The 22,656-nt window shown below is 44.5% G+C and overlaps 1 protein-coding gene and 1 long non-coding RNA gene across 11 annotated transcripts in view; one reads left to right on the top strand and one right to left on the bottom strand.

The window, feature by feature from the left end:
• Positions 1-22,656, top strand: part of LOC133510032 (VPS10 domain-containing receptor SorCS1-like) — a 139,904-nt gene that overhangs the window by 87,662 nt on the left and 29,586 nt on the right. For 8 of the 9 annotated variants that reach the window (XM_061837691.1, XM_061837693.1, XM_061837692.1 and 5 more), the window contains 9 exons: positions 245-403; positions 6,208-6,281; positions 13,396-13,460; positions 13,913-14,031; positions 14,358-14,447; positions 17,097-17,276; positions 20,366-20,512; positions 20,644-20,746; positions 20,883-20,959. In XM_061837691.1, the coding sequence (XP_061693675.1) occupies positions 245-403; positions 6,208-6,281; positions 13,396-13,460; positions 13,913-14,031; positions 14,358-14,447; positions 17,097-17,276; positions 20,366-20,512; positions 20,644-20,746; positions 20,883-20,959 (1,014 nt within the window). Of the gene's footprint in view, positions 1-244; positions 404-4,704; positions 4,712-6,207; positions 6,282-13,395; positions 13,461-13,912; positions 14,032-14,357; positions 14,448-17,096; positions 17,277-20,365; positions 20,513-20,643; positions 20,747-20,882; positions 20,960-22,656 lie in introns of those variants that run through there. The other variant, XM_061837698.1, reaches the window with a different exon arrangement.
• LOC133510038 (uncharacterized) lies at positions 33-14,988 on the bottom strand. Of its 2 annotated transcripts, none has more exons than XR_009797500.1 (5): positions 14,813-14,988; positions 14,523-14,626; positions 14,339-14,438; positions 6,447-6,532; positions 33-309 (listed from the first exon to the last, which is right to left on the bottom strand). It is a non-coding gene; the product is annotated as an uncharacterized LOC133510038 (long non-coding RNA). The 2 variants fall into 2 exon arrangements; XR_009797501.1 differs by having other exon boundaries at positions 14,523-14,621.

Here is a 22,656-nt window from a genome sequence, read left to right as displayed (position 1 = left end):
AAGTTTTCCCCACTCTTGCGGGGGGGGGGGGGGGGGGGGGATCTCACCTGTCAGAGCTCATCATCGCCGCATGCGAGTTGCTATCATTTTCACCGCAAAGCAGCCCCGCGGGAGGCTGCGGCACGAGCGCGTACGCACGTGAGCAAGAACAGCGCGCGGCACGAGCGCAAACCGAGCCCTCCGGCGCGGGAGCTGTCATGTCGGGCCGCTGATCCCCGCCGTCTCCTTTCTCCTCTCGTTTCAGATCATGCTGCTGACCGACCCGGAGGTGGAGAGCAGCCTGCTCATTAGCCTCGACGAGGGGGCGTCCTATCAGAAACACGGCTTAGCCTTTGATATCCTCAGTCTTCTTTTCCACCCCGAGCAGGAGGACTGGATCCTGGCTTACAGCCACGACCAAAAGGTAACACCGAAATGTGTCAAAAAAAAAAAAAAAAAAAGCCGAGTTCACACAAAGTCGAGATGGGAGCAAAAAGGTGACGCCGATCTTGCGCTTGCTAGTTCCACACGAGGCTTTGGTTGTATTTTAAATCACGGGGTCCGAGCAGATACAGTGGTGCGTTGAGATACGTGACCCGACTTGCGAGTTTTCCATCCGATTATTATTATTTTATTTTTTTTGCTTTGATTTACGAGGGCAAACGAGAGGACAAAAAAACGAGAGGGAAAAAAAAACACTTGGAGAGCAAAATTTGCAAATATGCGGCGCCGCAAACTAAAATGATCACACCGTAGCAAGCAGGATATCACAACTAGCAAATAATAAAACAAATAAAAGAATGGCTCGAGAAATAATTAACAAAACATGCACGTTAAATGCGATTTATCTCCTCCTCGCATGCTTTGCAGCACTGCTGGCACTTTTTTTAGTTCTCTGGCACCAAAATACCACAAAATTGTTCCACACTTTTTTTTTCGCAATGCCCTGAGCACAAAAAGTTTTTATTTTTTTTTTTGTGTGCGTGTGTTTGTGTGTGTGAACAACACAGGATAGTTTAAAAAATAACTAGATTCTGTGAATTTGCAGGTGCCAGTTCTGCACTAGGTTGTTTGGAGTCCCCCCCCTGATGTGTGGGCAGGCACTATTTGTTTACAAGCCATTAAAAACTACATTTTCCATTTTTTCCCCTACTTAAAATGAACTGCTGGAGATCTGTTAAAATACGCCAATGACTTAAAATGCGCCTATTCTCGAGGCATGTACTGCAATTCCCGGTACCTGGTTATAAGCCTCACCGAGTACACTTGTAAAGGAAATACCATTTGGTACATACATACGCCGCAGCTGTGTAAAAGCTACAAGTGCCCACATTCAAATGTGAGATATTTAGAAAGAAAGACAGTACACAGAAAGAGTAACTAGCGCTAACCCTAGCCCTAACGCTATGCTAATGCTAGCACTAACGCTAGTGCAGTGCTAGTGCTAACCCTAGCCCTAACGCCGTTCTAATGCCAGCACTAACGTTAGTGCTGACACTAACACTAGCGACGCGCTAACGCTAACAGGGCCGGTTAAAATAAAACTTACCGGTAAATATCACTGAGACACGCCAGTAACACAGCAGCAACACGCAGTGCTAACAGGGCCGGTAAAATTCACTTCCTTGGCGCATATATTCCACCGGTCTCATCCTTACCTTTTCCGCTCGAGTGCCGCCTTGCGGCCGTTAGGAAAAAAATGCGCAAATTAGCCGCATCACCGCAAAAACAAAGTCGCGGCTCGTAGGCCGGAAATTACGATACTCGTATTTTCACAACACATCACTGGGATAGGCTCAGGCGCGCCCACGACCCTTGTGAGGATAAGCGGCTCGGAAAATGGAATGGACTGCATCACAAAGACTCACGTTCGCTTTTATTTCTCGTCCCAGTTTAGGCCTTCATGCTAAAATGTAACCGCTGGTGACATCACAGGCAGACTCAACGAGCACGAGGTGACCACGCTGCGACCTCGCAAACGATGTTCACGCACGCACACAGACGCAAACACACGTACAAACGTGCACACAGCCTTCATTAGTTCGCTCAACACGGAAGACGTCAAACTGTGCCCACCAACCCCGCCCTCCCGAGCCGGCTATTGCAGGTCTTGATATCGAGAGACCCGAGAAGGCGAAGGTGCGAGAAGTGAGATAAATGGTGCGGCGGGGAGATGAAAGCCTCACGGACAAACCATCCGCCGCCCCAGCGAAGATGCGCTCGACAAGTTTGGCCTGCGGTCATTCCGCGTGGCTTTGTGAAGTCCAATTTCGGCGTTCCTTTCATCACTCCCGCGCCGCGATTACTCTTGGATTGGTTTCATTTTCCGTTTATCGATTGTCTCGTCTTTTAAAAGTTGCGACCGCTGCGGTGAAAAAACAAAACAAAACAAAACAAAAAAAAAAAAACGGTTACGGCCTTTTGCCGCTTTCGGGCAAACTGAGTAAACGGGTGCTCTCGCGATCCCTTTGGTTAGTTTGAGCCGAGAAAGCCGTTTGACTTTGATCTGAGCCACGTGGCAAACGAGCCGATTGGGTTTGTCTCTTTAGCGTCATAATGATGATGTAACCGCGTGTAAAGTGTCAGATCCTTAATTCGCCTTAAATGAGTGAAGAATAATCATTTGCTCCTGAAGGGGGACTTATTATGGAAAATTGACCTGCATTGGCCCCGCAGTGGAACTTGAGCAGTGTCTCATTTGCATGAGACAAGCACAATGTTAATTGAATCCAGGCACAAAGATGTTGGATTCTTGACATTCTTTTGAAGTACCGTAATTTCCGGACTACAGAGCGCACCGGATTATAAACCTCGCCCAGTATGTTTGTAAAGGAAATACCATTTGGTACATACATACGCCACAGCTGTGTAAAAGCTGAAATGCCCACATTAAAACCCACATTGAAAACACGAGATATTTACAAAGACGGTACACAGAAAGACTTTTCAAAGTTAGCTTATCTTTGTTTAACATAGCAACAACACGGTAGGACGAACAGAGCCGGTTAAAAAAAATGCCTAAAAAAAACCTAAATCACTGAAACGCGGCAGCAACACAGCAGAAACACGCTACCTCAGCGCTGACGCTATCATGGTGCTAACAGGGCCGGTTAAAAAAAAATACCAGTAAAAATCACTAAGACGCGGCAGTAACACATCATAAACACGCTAGCGCAGCGCTAACGCTAGCATGGTGCTAACAGGGCCGGTTAAAAAAAACAAACAGTAAAAATCACTGAGACACGGCAGCAACACGCTAGCACAGCGCTAACACGGCCGATTTAAAAAAAATACCAGTAAAAATCACTAAGACACGGCAGTAACACGCCAACAACACACTAGTACAGTGCTAACGCTAGCGCAGCGCTAACAAGGCCGATTTCCCCCCCCCAAAAAAACCATACCGGTAAAAGTCACTTCCTCGGTACATATATTCCACTGGTCCCACGCTTACCTTTTCCGCTCAAGTGTTTTTATAAGTTAGGTACAAAATTACTGCGTAGTGTTTTTGTACTCATTAAAATCATCATACAAATGTGGTTTTTTTTGGGGGGGGGGAGGCTGTAAAAGATCATTGGCGTTTGGATTCATTTCACTGAGGAGAGATGATTTTGTTTTGAGTTACGAGCCTGCTCATGGAAGAAATTGAACTTGTATCTCACGACAGGACTGTATTACTCTATAATTTTACTCTGCTCTGCAGTCACCTACCAGATTGTAAATATTTGAATTAAAGTTAATCAGCGAATTCCGTTTTTACCGTTTATTGGCTCTCATAACTCCACTAATTAAGCTTTTCTTTACACGCGACTGAGTTTCCTGAAATGCGTTTTGGCGGCCATCAACTGATCTGCGATGTAAAACGGTCGCTGTAAAAGCGGCGTAAAGTCAGACGTACGCCGTTCGAACGGAGCCCGTCTCAAGGTTGCTTTTGAATCACCCGAATGACTTTTAAAATTTGGGTCGGTTTCAAGTGGCACTGTGCGGCGTACTTGAGGGGACAAAGCGTGATTGGCAGCAGAGGACCGCTTGTTTCGCCGCGGGCTGGATTTTCAGACAACCGTGACGATGTGTGTCTACTTCGGAGTTGGAACAGTCGAGGCTGTATTTTATTTTATTTATTATTATTATTTTTTTTTATCACCTGTGCCTTTCAGACAAAAATAACCGACGGGGGACGACGGTGTTGCAGAAGTGTGCGTTCATATGCCCACCAGTGTCTTACTTTTGGGTTTCCTGCACAGATCTAGACTTTGTGAGATTAGATAGTGGTGGAACCGAAGCGTCTTCTTCATTTGTTTTGAAAGTCTTTTAGTATAAAACATGTTTCTGACCCTCATCCTACACAGTGACTCAACTGTGGGTGATCTTTACTTTTGAACTAAACATAAGACAAAGAATGACACATTTTGTATTTATAACAACCGCGTAGCTTAGCCTTTCTCTCTGCTAGCTTAATGCTAATTCTAAATAGTGTCTCTGTTACGGTCCTATTACCATTTAAGCCACGGATTGAACACAAATGGTTCTATATTGTCTTCCGCTACAAAAACTACAACCATAATTTCCAGCCTATAAGCCGTGACTTTTTTCACACGCTTTCAAACCTGCGACTTTTGCGGTGACGTGGCTAATTTGTGCATTTTTTCCAACGTCTGCAAGGGGGCATTCAAGTGGAAAAGTTATGACTGAGACCGGTGGAATATATGTGCCGAGGAAGTGACTTTTACCGGTATGTTTTTTTTTTTTTACTTGCCCTGTTAGCACTGTCCTAGCGTTAGCGCTGAGCGAGTGTGTTGGTGGTGTGTTACTGCCGTATCTCAGTAATTTTTACCGGTATGTTTTTTTTTCTTCTTTTTAACCGGCCCTGTTAGCGCTGTGCGAGCGTGTTGCTGCTGGGTTACTGCTGCGTCTCAATGATTTTTACCGCTAGGTTTTTTTTTTTAACTGGCCCTGTTAGCGCCGGGCTAGCGTTAGCATGTTTCTGCTGTGTTACTCCTGCGTCTCAGTAATTATTACCCGTATGTTTTTTATGTGTTTTTTTTCTTTAACCGGGCCCTGTTAGCGCTGTGCTAGCATTATTCATTCTATTTAACTGTGTCATTACTCTGTTTTTATAATGCACAATAGTGTATTATTTAGGGATATCTCCATCCAACCATTTTCTTTGCGGCGTATCCTCACAAGGGTCGCGGGGAGTGCTGGAGCCTATCCCAATTTAGAGTGTCCAATTAACGTTGCATGTTTTTGGGTTGTGGGAGGAAACCGGAGTGCCCGGAAAAAAACCCACGCGGGCACGGGGAGAACATGCTAACTCCACGCAGGCAAAACCTTTTTTTGGATGAATTAATCCATTATTTCCATTCATATCAGTTAGTAAAGATGATTTTAGTGTTTTGCGTTGTGGTCACAAAAGAAATGAATCTCAAAGCAGTATTCAGTAACAGCTGATGGTCAAAACTTCTTGATGTCGCCAATGTTTACGTGTCAAACGCACATTACTGACACTTCGAGGATTTAAGTAGAATAGCAATAACGCCAACATCGAGTACATTTTCAAGTTGTGCCAGCCGTCGACCCCGACTTTCCGACGCACGGTGTGGGTTCGAATTTAAAGAAACGGGCATTTTTCTACCGCTTATCCTTTTATGCGCCGTGGGGAAATTGGAGTTTATCCCAGCTCACTGCGTTGGCGAGATGCAGACTACACCCCGGATTGGTCACCAGTGAATCGCGAGGAGCGTCTCGAATTTAGACAAACCGCTCACTAGCACAATCCCCGAGTGGGAAGCCGTCCCACGCCGGCTGCGCGTACCGCCGCACTACAGGTGACCTTGGAATTGAAAAAGAGCGCTCCTAAAAATAGAAATTCTGAGAGCCAGGAAAAGACGCATCGTGTGTCTCGGCATGGGTGTGCGGGGGGGGGGGGGGGAAAGTTTACAATGACAGAAAAATAATGTATTCTTTCTTCCCAATTAATAAGCTGAAATGCCGCTGAGTCAGTGGAGGAAGACTTTATAAACACAGAAGCAGATTTGCATATCAAAAAGCGCCGCCCGTCTGCACAGCATTTCATCTTTAGCGTTAAATTCGCACTAACGGCACATTTCATCTTCTTGCAGCACTTTCCGAAACGCCCGGAATCCTAACAGATCAGATTTTGGCCGCGCGACTTGGCCGCGGTCGTCCCGCGAATGCCATCTTTTCAACGTGCTCTTTTCTTTCCAGCTGTACGTGTCCGTGGAATTCGGGAGGAGGTGGCAGCTCGTGCACGACAGCGTTGTCCCAAACAGATTCTACTGGTGAGCGCCCAAATGTGCACACGGGGGGGAAAAAAAAAAAACGCAGACAATACAACGCCAGCGCAATTTGTATGGATTCCTCCCCCGACCCCCCCCCCCCTTTTTTTTGTTTGTTTGTTGACACACGCAGCATCAATACAGTAGAGAGGAAGCGATTATACTTACGTGCTCCATAAATTGTGGAATGACTCATACTGCAGCATTGCATATGCTCCAGATCGATGAATTTTGTTTAATCTGATGACATTAATCTGTAAGAAATACAAATCGATTACAAGGAGGCACTGTGAAGGAGTTTAGGGAGGTAGATCTTGTTTTGGTAAATTATGTATGCCTCTCGTTCTTTATTTTTTATTTTGGCATAATGTACCGAGCATCTAGTTTACACACGAACGTTAATTTTTGATGCGGTTTAGACATTCGCCTCATGAAATATCAAGTAATCATGTCCATACGCTGTCCATCCCCGTCTTTTGGGTTTGATAGCCGATGAATATTCATAACCGGCCCGAGGCGTCGGCTTCCAGAGTGATGTGCGCACACGTCGGGGCGTTTTATCAGCGTAAATACGAGGATTAAAAAGGGCCGCGATGAATGTTTAATAGAAAACGCCTTTATTGTTGTTGTTGTCGGTTTGAGAATGCTCGAGGGAAGAGTTGAGGGCTTGTGAATTTGATGCCCGGAAAAGCGCGACGACAACGTCAAGCGGAACGCGGGCGGCCACAAACTGTCATCGGACCCCAATGACCAATTACAGATTTGAAGAGAGTGAAGTGTCAAAGGAAGTCATTTAGAAGGCCTTAAAGTCTTACTTTGCAGTGACGCTCTGCATATTTGTAAAGTAAATAAGGATAAATAGAGGTGTCTTGTTTACAATGGTTAGGGTTCAAAATTGGGGTTGCAAGTAACGGTTGGGGTTTCAAAATAGGGTTCCGAGTTTGTGTTAGGGTTTCAAATTAAGTTTTCAAGCCTGGTTTAGGGTTTCACGGTGAGGCAGAGTCTCAAATTTGGATGTCAAGCCTGTTTTTGTCACATCCCAGCGGTGTGGAGGCGGACCCAAATGCAGGACTCCCAGGCGAAGGCATAATGTTCAGTAGGTTTTAACTAAAGAGATGCACAATTACACAAAGAAAGAGAAACAGGGTTTGACGACTGTGAAGCTAAGTAGCGGAGTAAGGTTGCGGTGAAGCATACTCACTAACACAAAGCAACGAACTGGCAAATGCCGGTGACAAAAACTCCACCTTAAATGCCTGTCTTATTACAGTATGAATGTGAAACAACTGTGACCGGTGACAGGTGTCACCGCCCAGAGCAGTGGCCTGGCAACGCCTCTCTTGGCAGTGGCCAAGCCTTTGTCATAACAGTTTTATGGGTTTTTTGTTTTTTTTTTTTTTTTTGGATCAAGTCTTAGGGTTTCAAGCCAGGGTTTGTGTTTCAAGTAAGTATTTCAAGCCTGTTTTAGAGTTTCAAATTTGGGTTTTAGGGATGTTTTGTGGCTTTAAATCAAGGGTTTGTGTCAAAATAGAGTTTTAAGCCCGTGTTAGAGTTTCAAAATAGGGTTTTAAGATGGGGTTTCGGTTTCAAATTTGGGTTTCAAACCAGTGTTGAGGTTTTAAAGACGGGTTAGGCTTTCACGTGAGGGTCTCAAGCCAGAGTTAGGGTTTCATGTTGGGGATTCTAGCCCGTGTTGGGGTTTTAATCAAGGGTTAAGGCAGAGGTTAGAGATGAAATTTTAATTTCTGATTTCTCCCACAAATGTCATTCCTTGGGTATCAATAAAAAGATGGACACAAACTGGGTGTAATTTAATAATGAAAAGTGTTCATCGTAGTTCATGGTAGCCCCGCTGCACCCCCCCCCCCGTCATAACTACTTGCGCCCCTTACTGTGACTAATGGCTTAAAGCCCCACTGATTTGAAAAGCATAATTTTTAGTATATTTTTTTTTAACTCCCGCCATGAAAATCCTCTCGAGGGATTTGTTTTGGAGAAGAAGCAGGAAGTGACGTTTGTAGCAGACACCCACTCAGGCAGCCTCGTGTGTTTCTATTAGTTTTACCTGCTGGAAAGTAGCTCTTTGTTCCTTCGTGTTAGCCAAAATGCTGGCTCGTTGTATTGCTGGATATGGTTCGAACATTCGGGAGGATGGATTTACTCTTCATATTTTTCAAAAAGACTCAGTTTCTCGTCGTGAAAAATGGAAGGACGAGAGCTTCGTGGGTTCCAAATGACAGGTAGGTGTGTATAGAGCTACTAAAAAAAAAACAATGGGAGAAGGTGGGGGCGGCGTAATCATCTCAGAACATAACAAAAGATCCACGTACGTAAATCAGGGGCGCGGCGCCTTGTCCGCCGAGCACGGGTTCGCCCGGGGTGGCTCATACATACTGTCTTGGAGTCTGTTGTTAGTTAGAAGTGATCCGCATATCATCTAAATATGGCTCGAAACGATAGGGTAATATTGCCCCAGTCACTTCACTCGATTGTCAGATGTTCTCTTCTTCCGTATCCCATAGCAGGTGTGCCACTGTGTCCAGGTGTAACATCCGCTAATGACGTTGCAGGCAATATGGCGACCGCTTGGATGTCGAATGAGACTTTTGCAACTTTGCGCATGGATGACACGCTCTCCGCTCATCTTTATTCTTTCGTACAGAGATTGAAGTGAATAATGTTATGCATATTTGTCGTTACAATATCTATTTTACAATGTATAGACGGACGTGAGTGCGGCTTTAAGGTATCAAGCCTCTGATAAGGTTTTAAGCAAGGGTTCGGGTTTGAAACGCTGGTTCTAATACCAGGGTTCAGGTTTTAAGCTTGAAGACTGTTTAGGCTTCAAGTCGGGTTTTCAAATTAAAGTTTATGGTTTCAAATATGTATTATAAAACTAATATAATTATTTTATACAATGAGTTATTACAGTAGAATTCCCAATCAGGTTTTCACACCCAGGTTAAAGGTCAAGTGTCTAAAATAGATATTGTAATGAAAAGTACATGTAACTTCCATGTCTATACGAAAAAATAAATATGAGTAGAGAGCGCGTCATGCATGCGCAAAGTTGTCATCCGACGACATCCAAGTGGTGGCCATATTGGCTGCATCCCCTGTCCATGACGCCACCCCCCAGAAAACACGCAGTGGACCCTACTATGGGAGACGAATACGCCCCTTCTGACACGGAAGCTCTTTTCGAAGAAGAGAACATCACACAACCGAGTGAAGTTACTGAGGCAATATTACACGATTGTTCCGAGCCATATTTAGATGATATGCGGATCACGGCCAAACATCCTCCCCAAACTATGTTTTTTTTTTTTTTTTTTTTTTTTAGTAGCTGTATACACGCCTACCTGTCATTTGGAGCCCATGAAGCTCTCGTCCTTTGCACCCGTGCAATCCATTTTTCACAATGAACCGGGTCTTTTGGAAAAGTATGAAGAGCGAATCCATCCTCCCGAGTGTTCAAACAATGTCCAGCAATGCAACGAGCCGGCATTTTGGCTAACACGAAGGAACAACGAGCTACTTTTCCGGAAGTAAAACTAAAAGAAACAAAGGAGTCCACTTGAGGGTGGTCCCGCCAAGTACGTCACTTCCTGGTTCTTCTCGAAAACAAATCCCTCGAGAGGATTTTCATGGCGGTAGTTACAAAAACCTGTGTACGTCAAAATCATGTTCTGTGGTGGAAAAAACGCATGGGTCCATGTCGGCTGACGTTTTTTTATTAATAACTTACTAAAAATCATGCATTTCATCATCATCATGCATACACTGGCCCTTTAAGGATTCAAAGTAGGGTGCCAAGCTTGGGTTGGGGTTTTACGCAAGGGTTAGGGTGTCAAATTAAGGTTTCAGTCAACGGTTTGGGGTCTAAAATAGGGTTTCAAGGTTGTGTTCGGATTTTAAAAAGGGGTTAGAGTTTCAAATTAGGGTGTCACGCCCACGTTAGGGTTTGAAAGTAGTTTTTTGAACCTTGTTTAGAGTTTTAAAATAGGTTTAGGGTGGACAAGGGTTCGAGTTTCTCGACACAGGGATCGAAGTGCGGTCTTGGAATGAAAACATTTGTTGCTCTTTGGTGCTGCATCCTGAAGTCGAGCATGATGTACAGCCTTGTTTTTTTACGTCATATTTGATTTCTCCCCGGCAAGTAAATTCAGCGGGAACATTCCCATAAATTCTCTTTAACGTCGACGTCTCCGCGAAGGAATTACGTCGCTGCCCCCCCGAATGCGCTCCCCGGTGGAGGGAATCCAACAAAGATGATTTACAAGAACTTCTTAACATGCGCCGTCGCTGCGCAGGTGTACAGTAGGTGTTTGCGCACGCGTCCGTGTAGGTGCGTATTAATTATGGGCCGGCGGGCAGTTTAACATCGCCGGGGTTCCACCTCGGAGCAAGGGGCTGCTGTTTGGTGATAGAATAGGATGAAGTATTGGACAGAAAGTCCATTAAAAGAGATGGAGCTGGGAAGCAATTACGGAGTGCTGAGGGAGGCACGACGCCGGCTTGTTATATTAGAGGCCGCGTGCGCTGCGGAAAATGAGAAGAAGCCCGCCGGCGTGTCAAAACAGTCGCTATTAATACAACAAGTGGTCACTTCTGTCAGTCCGCGCATTAGCGCCGGCGTGAAAGATCTCCCCTAAAAGCCCCCGCGAAATGGCCAAATACACCTTCGCCATAAAGCGCACTTCAGCCCACGTGTCCATCAGTTATACATGGATTGGCGCTTCCGCAAGAACGCGCATTATGAAATATGGCGGCTCAATATAGATTGTGTAGACGTTTGAGATGTTATTTGTCCAACAATGACAGATTATTATTGACTCTTTACCCGTAATTTTCAGAATTCATTTTTATGACAACCACCTCAGGATGGGTTCATTTATGGATTGGAAAAAAAAAAATTGGTGCTGGACACTTCATTAGGTACAATCATATTAGTCTCAAAATCCTGCCTTTACCGAGTACGTATTATAACAATGTTCATCTTTCATAATAATTTGAACATCTAACACTTTTGTCACTAATACAGCACCTCTGTTGTAACAAATGATAGCTTGTACCTAATGAATTATCTGTTTCTCACTGCTTAAGTTTGAAAACTTTGAAATATATATTTTTTATTTTGGTTCCATCTGACCATTACATTCTTTTAAGTTAACCCATTCGTGGGCAGCGTCCCATTTTTGGGACATCATGATTTTCACGCATTATATCCTCCTTTTTTTCCCTTGAAAAATATATCCTTTAATGAGCAAGGTCCTATTTTTGGGACGATTTACTAAGAAAACCCAAGTACCCTCTAGCGGGCAGCGTCCCATTTTTGGGACGAGATTATAAATGAGTAAAGTTATCATATTACTTAACCATAAACGAAAAAGAAGTGTCATTTCCTTGATTGTGGCCCAATACGGCAAAAAATTGCCACCCTGCCCATGAATGGGTTAAATGTATAAAATGTCTTCAGCTCCAAAAAGTTATTCAGCTGTCACCTGACTGGGTTAGGGTCCGGTCATCTCGGGCAGCTCCTGGTTGCTACGGTAACACTGTTGTATGTATCACGTGTTCCCCATCTGGCATTACTTCACTGATTCGTTTGCCTTCATTCGGGTACTTCACTTAAATATCCAATAATATAATGTATCCAATAAAGAGAGGAGCAGACTTTAGTCCATCAACAGACTTTCTACGACCTACCGACCTGTTTATAGAGCTCGTGCGCCTACGTCATCAAATCACGTCGCTGGCCGGAAGTGCCGGTCAAACAAAGCGTTCTTCAATGCTAAGTCGGTTGGAGACGACGCGAAAATACGTCTTATAGCAACGACGCCAAGAGTTTTGTCCGATACCGTTAAACATATACAAGGTGATAATAAATTAAGGTACGTGGAAAAATGAGAGACACTTGGCATAGAGGACCCACATTAAATGCCGAAGTCGATGTTTTCGCCGATAAGAAAGGGGACTGTTAACCCGCTTTCGCTTGTCTTGGACAAATGGAGCTACATATGGATCTGGTGAGTAAGTCGTCGAGATTTACACAGAAGAGTTTCAAAGTATAAAACAGTCTGGATGTAAACAAATACTTTGTTGCTGGATCTGTTCTCAATCAAAAATAAATTCCCACGTAGTGATGGAGCCACACAGATTTTTTCAATACAAATACCAATATTTAGATAAATGACCCCTGGTTTTACACAAACTCGCGTTCATTAACTATGATTAGGGAAAAAAAGACAGCAAGTCGGCTCCTCGTACACGGAAGCGCGTTGTGGCCACATGTTAAACTTCAGTAACAAATTAATTTTCTTTTTTTTTAAACGCGTTGGACTCATTTGTGAACAATGAATATTACAAAAAAAAAAAAAACATCTGTCAGGGAGAGGTTTACTGAAGTTTAACGTGTGGCCACAACACGCTTCCGTGTGTGTTGGAGATAACTCTGTTGTTTTTTTGTTTGTTTGTTTGTTTGTTTTATTTTAACGCATTGTTCTCAATTGAGCCAACTTGGCATTATAAATACATCTTGGGAATTTGAGATTGAGAAGAGTAATTCCTACCTGAAGTGACGTGATCGTTACACAGGCGTGTACGTATTTTGGTTGGGGACCATCCATCACATTTAATTGCCGAAATCCATTGATCTTTTCTCATCTTTTCAGCTGGTATTCTATAGAACTACCTCTTTGAATATCTGTCTTGTCTGTTGTAACAACCAACAGCACAACAATTCTGGGGGATTGTGAATACTCTGCTCCGGTTCAATGTCCCCACAGTGGCGAGCAGCTCTTTTTGACCGGCAATATGGCGCCGTGAAAATGGTGACGTCACGTGCACGAGCTCTAGTGCACATCGTGTGCATACCCTGTTCAAGTGTGAGGTGCCAAAACTCGCCCATCCTCCATGTTGTCATTTTTCTCTCAAATTCCAATGTGAGAATCCGAGATTCCACTCCCTAACCTTTATCTTCTACTCAAAAACTGTGCCGATCACAAATCCAAAGCGATGCAGTCCCTCCATCCGCAGGAATCTGTTAGGTGTACTGGTGGATTTCGAACTTGAATTTCACGCCCGACTAATGACATTTTCCGTTGTTCTGTTTCAGGTCCAGATTGGGATTGGACAAGGAGCAAGGAATGATCCACCTGGAGATTAGCGTCTCCGATGGACGTCAGTAATTGCTCCTACGTTCTCTCTCGACTCATCCCTAACCAAACCTTCTCTTTCCGTGCCCTTAAAAAATTGGACTCTCTCCCTTGTCTGAAATGGCAGCTCTTTGGTTGGCTTTATCTTTATTAATTTATTTTTCAAAGGCCACTTGGCTCTTTCCTCGGCCACGGCGCTGAGAGAAGGGCGCTCCTCTGAAGCCCGGTGTGTTAATGTCGCGTCCCCGCAGATGTCTCGTTGCGCTGATGCTAACGACCTGGGACAGCTCTCGCCACTTTATTCGTGAAAGCCGGTGTCGACCGCCAAAATTTTCACCACTTAAAGCATTAGCGTTAGCGCAGCTAAAACCTTGATCGTGGCCCACACGAGATTTTGCAATTTTTTTTTTTTTTAAATATCTTTTTGCTTTCCCCCTTTGTTTTATTTTTAGCACTCTTGTCTGGATTTGCCCACAGGGTCGCAGTACATCACTTGCAAACTTCAAAATTGCTCCGAGGGAAACAAGGGCAAGCCTTTCCCCGGGTTTATCATCCCCAACTCCCTGGTGGTGCAGGATGAGTACGTTTTTATCCAGGTGGGTTTTTTATTGCAAGGTCTGGCTTCATTAAAAGTCAATTAAAAACCATAAAAAGCGTCACATTCAGTCGCGTCTTAATGCGCGGTCATGTTTTTCATTAACTCAAGGGGGGGGGGGGCATTATCCTGGGAGCGGAGGGCACGAGATTTAAAATCACAGTTTTGCGTGTTCAAGCGCTCGTCCCTTCCATTGCGCCGCGTCCTAATTGGCCGGCGTTTTCAGCGCGACGTGACTTGTTTGACACGCGCTGTCAACATTCAAGGGCGTGCGTTCGTTTGTCAACACCCGGCTCGGACGTGATTACCTGTGTTTCCTTTTTCCAGGTGCCGACGGGAGGACGCTCCGTCCATTACGTGTCCTATCGAAGACACTCGTTCTACCCAGTCAAGCTTCCAAAGTACACTCTGCCAAAAGTAAGATGACACGATGCAGTGTTTTGCCTATCGGGCCTCACCGCGTCGCTGGGTGGGTTTGATGTTTGCACTCACGCAGAGACGAGAAGACAAAAGATTTGAACTCAATCTTCCAAATCCGTTGAGTTTTCTCGTCGACTTGTTAAGATCCTCAATAGGGATCGCTTTCTGCCTCTGTGCTGAGGCATAAACAATAACAGCGGTAGGTGAGGCGAGACAAAAGCGGGTAGATAAGTGGATAGCTCGACTCGGGATTACAGTATTTCTGCGTCAAGACCTCGACTGATTTTACATGCTGACCGACACAATAGGTCAAAATTCTTTGTGTTCATTTTCAATGGTTTACCAAACAGAGGCAGACATACCAATTGGCAAACGCAGGCAATATCCTGGCTCACCACAGTTTCCAGAGGACCCCGAATATTCCATAAAAACAGGTTGATAAAGTTTTCTTCAATTTTAAACAGTCTTTTTTTAGTTTTACTATTTTTACTTTACTATTTGACTTTTTTTTTCTCCCACTAAGAACCTCCTTAGTGCCGCAAAGCATGCTGGGTCTTGCCACAAAGTGTGGTGGGAGGACGTAAATAAAACCAAGCAAAGCAAATGTATTTGTGTAGCCCATTTCACACGCGAGGTAACTCAATGTGCTTTACATGATTAAAGGCGTTTGAAAACAAAGAGATAAAACATTTAAAACGGGATAAAAACAATAAAAATAACAAACAAAATATTTTTAAAAAGGCAGTTATAACCGTATACAGTGCAAGTATGATGATCAAAAAGTGGATATATTCTAAAAAGCATGAGAAAAAAAAGAAAAAAATGTCAAAATGGATTTAAAAACATTCACACTTGGGGGTGTAGCATATATAGGATGTAAAGTGCATGTTTTGTGTCAATTATTTATTGAGTTATTCTTTTTTTGTTTTGTTATTTATGTGGTGTGATAATTGTAGTTTTGATGTGACACTGAGTGTGAACATCATCAGTAATGACCTGCCTACAACGTAAGCTTGAAATTGTTCCTCAACCGCCTCACGAGTGCCGTCAAATGGTAGCGTACATATACTGTAATTCCCAGCCTACAGAGCGCACCTGGTTTTAAGCCTCACCGAGTACATTTGTAAAGGAAATACCGTTTGGTACGTGCATGGGCCGCAGCCCTATAAAAGCCACAAGTGCCCACATTGAAACACGAGATATTTACAAAGAAAGACGGTCCACAGAAAGAGTTTAACGCTAACAAAAACAAAACCTACCGGTAAATATCACTGTGACACGCCAGTAACACAGTCGCAACACTCTAGCACAGCGCTAACAGGGCTGGTAAAATTCACTTCCTCGGCACATCTATTCCACCGCTCTCATTCTTACTATTTCTGCTCAAGTGCCCCCTTGCGGCCGTTAGAAAAATTAGCCGCATCGCCGCAGAAGCCGCGGGCTTGAAAGCGTGTGGAAAAAAGTCGCGGCTTGTCGGCCGGAAATTGCGCTACGCTAACACATGTGCTTGCATACTTGCTAACAGCATAACCAGCGTGCTCAAGGGTACTTCATTGGAGAAGCCACTCAACAGTTGTACATACAAGGTGTGCTGTCCATTATGGAGAATATTTAAGAATTTTAATTTTTTAAGTGCATCCGTTATTTATCTGAACATTCATTATTAAAACGTTTGTAGTGCGTTGATGTAGCGGGATTGTTGTTGCGTTACTATGATGTGAAAGCTCAAGGATATCTTTAATGTTAGTTAAAGAATACATAACATCAAACGGGCAAATATAAATTTTTCATACGCAACAGAAACGCTGAATATTAAAGGCATGTTTTCTGCTGTCATCGATGGCCAAAGAGAAGTTTAATTGCTCATCGAGTTCATGTGGGCCAGGACTCTGGATTGGAAGGCCCTGGGCAAATTGATTGTCATGGAAACACATACAGCCAGAAGTCTGATTGGAGGGGGAGGGGGGGGGCAAATCAGCCATGTGTTGGAACCAATGCAGCCCCCCCCCTCTCCCCCCCCAAAAAAAAATGCGACAAAATGATAATAGAATGTTGGACTTTCAGACTTACTGGGCCGACTGCCCGCTACCAGCGCAGAAAAATAAACCGACTGATTTTGAATGACGTCGCTGTGCCCCATTATGCGTAATGTACTCAACTTCAAAGTCATATTGGTCATTTTTTTGGATTTTCTTCCCATTTTCCCTACTCCTCAAAACTCAATCATGCATAATTTATCTGGATGATGGCTGCCCTCTTACAATTTGCTTCAATTCGTTTTGACTTTACCGCTCGTGTGCGCGCTCCTCCGCATGTCCAAAGGAGACTTTTGAAGCAGAGGAGCCCATTTGCATTAGAACTGTGTTCTTACACCATTTAGTGCGGAATAATGCGGTGCATTAAGACGGCGGGTGCGAGTTTTAGCACAACATTGCGCACATTCATCGCATCTTTGTCACAAAAGCAAGGACCCACATTACATTACATGTCATTGTTATTCTTGATTACTGTCAATTCCAAGTGAGAAATCACAAACATATTCCACTGTGCTCATTAACTTTTTTTTTTTTTGCAGACTAAGCAGCTACTTCTTTTGACTCAAGGGCAATGTTACTAGGCAACCCTTTGTCGTCGTCCCCCGTTTAGGACTTGCAGATCATCAGCACCGACGACAACCAGGTGGTGGCGGCCATTCAAGACTGGCACCAGAACAACTCCTACAACCTGTACATGTCCGAGTCCAGGGGTCTGTTCTTCACCTTGATGCTGGAGAACGTGGTGAGCAGCGGCGGACCGGAAGGCAACGTCATGATCGACCTTTATGAGGTGGGTGTCATTCAGCCGCTTGCTCAACTGATCGCTCAAGACGTCGCGCGATGCAATTGAAAGATGTCGCAACGTGTATCATAACACACATCTTTTTTTCAATGGTGCCTCGAGATGAGTGACCAAACTTCCGTTTTTTTTTTTTTTCCCGATACCAGCTGTTTGTTTTGCCTTTTTTAATTTTTTTTTCGCTTGGACCTGACAAACGCTGTATGGTGGCAGTGGACACAATGCAACTCATTTCACAACTTGCAGCAATTGGGTAGATTTAAGCACTCTTCCCAGCTCAATTATGATCAAAATAAACTTCAAGCCAAGAGAATTATACATTGTGAGTTTATAACAACGTAATAAGATTGTCATAGTACAGTGTGCTTAGGTTAATCCTAATCAACAATACAAAATGCAATGGACAGGTTAAACAATAGCACCAGTGTTGCTATTATAATCCTCTGTGAATATATTACTGCAGTTTATCATGTGTATGTATATGTCCTGGAGCCACGGTGACTCAGCAGGAAAGCGTTGGCCTCACAGTTCTGAGGTCTCGGTGTGACGGTCTGAGCGCTCCCGGTGCTGAAAAGTTTTCTTGTGATTAATGCGCATGCGCGTATATTTTGTAAACTTCCGGCCAGTTTGAAACATCCGCATCCATGCTTCAACATGTGGTATTTGACAACTTGTCGCAATGTATTCATGTTCGCTATGGACGTCTCCGAAAGACCAATACAGCGAACGTACAGATATATGTAAACTTTTGTTTTAAGGTTAAGTTACGATTAGGATATAACATATGTTAGCTCGCTCTATGTAGAAGAAGGGGAACTATGAGACCGGGGGATTTCTCAGTAACCGTCTACTACGTACCCAGAGTTCCCCTGTCAGTAACGCGTGCGCGTTAATCACAAGGAGACTTTTCAGCACGGGGGAACAGTCAGACCGTCACATCCGGATTGAAACAGCTCCCAGTGCTGACCGGTCTTCTTCAGGTTAATGCGCATGCGCGTAGAATTCTTTTGAATTTTTGGAATTTTTCTACCTTTTCTACTTCTGTGCCAGTCTGAAACTTCCCCATTGATGCTTCTTCCGCGTGTTCATTTTCGCTTCACCCAAACCCATACCCGAACAATCCTCTGTTGATTCTTGTTCAATGCCGGGACGTGCTTTCCAGTTGATAAATAACAAACAACGCATTCGCATTTGTTTCTGTATTCTTTCATTCGCTGTGTTCGGCTTTGTGAGACGTCCACAGCGAAATGCACGCGGAGCGAAAATAAACACGCGAAGCGGAGCGAAAATGAACACGTGGAAGGAAGCATGGATGGGGAAAGTTTCAGACTGGGATGGAAGTAGAAAAATTCCAAAAATTCTACGCGCATGCGCATTAATTCCAAGGGCACTTTTCAGCACGGGGGAGCGCTCAGACTCTCACACCGGCCCCGCCCGTGTGGAGTTTGCATGTTCTCCCCATGCCTGTGCGGGTTTTCTCCGGGCACTCTGGTTTCCTCCCACATCCTAAAAGCATGCAACATTAGTAGGACACTCTAAATTGCCCATAGGTGTGATTGTAAGTGCGATTGGTTTTTTGTCTCTATGTGCCCTGCGATTGGATGGCAACCAATTCAGGGTGTACCCCGCCTCCTGCCTGTTGACAGCTTGGATAGACTCCATCACTCCCGTGACCCTCATGAGGATAAGCGGCTAAGAAAATGAATTGATGCATGTATATGTCTGAATTGTACTGCCCCCAAGTGGCCAAGGTATTTAAATCAGAATGAGCAGCACAATCTCCACTGAATTGATGTAAATATTGTGGCAAAAAGGGTATTAAAAAAAAATAATTACAAAATGTTTTTATATGATTGACGTGGTCTAAATTAAATTTAGCCCCATCAAAAAAAAGATTGCTTTAAACCCTGAGATGGAGCAGAGCTGCCAAAGATGAACCACAATACAGCCGTTTTTCACTGCATAACAAAGAAAAACAAGATTCTCTTCGCTACCCCAGTAGGGAAGGCAAATAACGGGAGGAGAAAATAACTTTTCCTAAAATACGTTCCGGTTGAACATGCAAGAAAAAAAAGCCCCAAGAACCTGCCTTTGACAGGCGCAGAGCATCAACAGTGCGTCGCGAGCATCTTTTCTTAATCTGCTGTGTTTCCGCTGCAACGGAACAGATGCCGGTGGACTGCTAAGTTTTTACTGTGGCAGCTTCTCTTATGTAAGGAACAAGCGGGTTTGCGGAAGCGAGCCGGCACCAGCAGCGCTCGTTGCCACCAGCCCCGCGAACGGCATTTTTCCGTGGATGCGTGTTGACAGATGTCTCGCGGGGTCACGCGCGACTGCCTGCTCTTGTTTTGTGCGTAGCAGGCCTGATTAAGCCTCGCTTGTAATTTAACACTTAAGCAGTTCGGGTAGCGAGTGCGTCATTCATTGACCACTCCGCTCGCCATTATTTAGCTGCTGTGACTAAGCCGCACGAGAGTGTTAAAATAAAAAAAAAAAAAATGGTGACGCTTTCGGGCGAGGGGCTGTCACGCTCATTTGCATCACAGGCGACGTCTTGATAACTAAGCAAATGCTGGTTTTCTGCAACCCCGAAAGAGTAAAATTTTGGTTTGGCCTTTTATTGCGGGTAGCCAAAGGCACACACGATCAAAAATCATGCCCGTGGTAAAGGAGTGCTCAATAGATAAATATGATTTTGAAAAGAAAGTTGTTGAATGCATATTTTTATTCAGTGTCGTTTTAAAATCAGAAATCAATGTGCATAGTTTGACAGCAGTGCTCTATTATGAGTTGCCATCTCTTTGCACGTGAACGAGAAAAAAAAAAAGTCTAAATCTCTCAGGCTACGCCAGATGTTGTTCTGATTCCGCACAGTCCTACAGATGGTCCGAAATAGTGCTCCCTGTCAGGAAAACATCTCATCGAGTTCTGACATGTATTTCTCCCCAAACCAGAGTCCTTGCTTTTCGTTTACTTTGAATAATATATGCTTGTTTTCATCCTCCCCCGCCGTTCTGCACCCTCCCCTTTTTTTTTTTTTTCCATCTTTTCTCACCACGCCGCTCTTGTTTGTTTTGCAGGTTGCCGGGATTAAAGGGGTTTTTCTGTCAAATAAAGTTGTCGAGAACCAAGTGAAAACTTACATCACGTACAACAAAGGCAGAGACTGGCGCCTCTTGCGGGCCCCGGCAACAGATCTCCAAGGGAAGAAGGTCGATTGTGAGCAAGTAAGCGGCCCGCCGCCATTGGCTGAGAGTAAAATTCTCCTCTGTCTATAATCTGCTAACAAGACAATGAACATAAAACCGAACCCAAGAGTGTAGTTTGCTTTGGGCGTAACGCGTGGCTTTTCCTACAGCCGTACTGCTCGCTACATCTGCACCTCCACGTATCGGAGAACCCGTACACCTCTGGAAACATCGTGAGCAAAGATACGGCCCCTGGAATTATCATCGCGTCAGGTGAGGGGTATTATCCTCGCGAGGCTCACAAACGTCGGCGATATTGGGGTGAAAAATAAGACAGACAACCTGATTGTTGTCCTGTTGCATCATTTCCTTATTGCGTCATAATCAACGTTGCCTTTGTGGTTCACAGGCGTGGTTGGACCTGAGCTCTCCACCACTAATGTCAGCGTCTTCATCACATCTGACGCTGGCAACACGTGGAAAGAGGTATAGAACGATGATTATTTGTATTTGCCAGAAAATGATGCTCCACATTAGATGAAATAGCCTGACAGTTTTTTATGTGCGTCATACTGAGAGCTGTTCCTAATATTTTGACCCCTCTTGGTGTCGCTAAATAAGGTAACCAGATTATTAGAAACTACTGTATTCGGGTATTGGTATTTGTTGTGTGGGGGAAAAAAACAGAAACAGACACCGATATGGATGTTAATTCAGCTTTCATCGGTAACATAGGCCGACATAATATCCGGTCATTAAAATTTAAAGGTCCACTGTCATCAAATGCATGATTTTTATTATGTTATTAATGGAAAAAAAAAAAAAAAACAGGCAGCCGGAATGGACTCGTCCGTTTTTTTCACCACACAACATGATTTTGACGTATATGGCTTTTTGTCACTCCTGCCATGAAAATCCTCTCGATTGATTTGTTTTCTAGAAAAAGCAGGAAGTGACGTACATGGCAGGACCGCCCTCAAGTGGTCTCGTTTGATTCTACTAGTTTTACCTGCGGGAAGGTAGCTCGTTATTCCTTCGTGTTAGCCAAAATGCCGGCTCGTTGTATTGCTGGATATTGTTCGAACACTCGGGAGGATGGATTCATTCTTCATACTTTTCCAAAAGATCCGGTTCGTCGTGAAAAATGGATTGCACGGGTGCAAAGGACGAGAGCTTTGTGGGTTCCAAATGACAGGTAGTTGTGTATACAGCTACTAAAAAAGTTAATAGTTGGGGGGAGGGACGTAATCTTCTAATAACGTAACAAAAGATCTGCGTACGTAAGTCAGGTGTGCTAAGTGTGTCAATGTACGGGTCGGACGGCTTCCGTGCACCAGCCGCGGAAGGACGGCCTTGTGGATTGCCGCCAGTCTTGTCGACAAGGCCAACCCGACCTTGTGGATCGCCGGAAGGCCGGGCCAGGCGTTAGCCCCTACGCGGAGGTGAATCGGGCGGGGAGGTGGTTTGGCTGACCACCGGTGTCTTGGCACCCCACTTAACGCGTCGGCTCGCCGGCGACGGCTTCCGCGTCGGCTCGCCCGCCAGCGACGGCTTGCTCACTGGCGACGGCTTCCACGTTGGCCCCGATGCGGAGGTCGTTTGGCCGAGTGGGGGAGGAGAAAGGAGCCCCCCCCCCCGCATGGGTCCTTCTGAATACGCTACGTACTGTCGGGGAGTCTGTTGTTACTTAGAAGTGATCCGCATATCATCAAAATATGGCTCGAAATGATAGGGTAATATTGCCCACGTCATTCCACTCGATTGGGAGATGTTCTCTTCTTCGAAAAGAGCTTCCGTGATCCACAACATGTTGCCACTATGTGTGTTCAATGGCGAATGTCCCGGTGTAACATCTGCTGATGACGTTGCAGGCAATATGGCGACCGCTAGGATGTCGAATGAGACTTCCGCAACTTTGCGCATGGATGACGTGCTCTCCGCTCATATTTATTTTTTCGTATAGACATTGAAGTGCATAATGTTATTTGTATTCTTCATTGCGAGCTCTATTTTAGAATGTTTATAGGCACGACAGTGGAGCTTTAAAGCAACATGAAGCCAACTGTATACAGAATCTCAGGAAACAACGTAATTATGCATTAAGTACAAAGAGACCGATATATTAAAGTTCTCTGTTTTGAACAAAAAAAATCATTTTTAATGGCTATAATGACACACTAGCC

The sequence above is a fragment of the Syngnathoides biaculeatus genome, chromosome 12 (assembly GCF_019802595.1).
Source record: "Syngnathoides biaculeatus isolate LvHL_M chromosome 12, ASM1980259v1, whole genome shotgun sequence".
In the NCBI taxonomy this organism is placed as follows: domain Eukaryota; kingdom Metazoa; phylum Chordata; class Actinopteri; order Syngnathiformes; family Syngnathidae; genus Syngnathoides; species Syngnathoides biaculeatus.
This window is presented reverse-complemented; position numbering and strand designations above follow the sequence as displayed.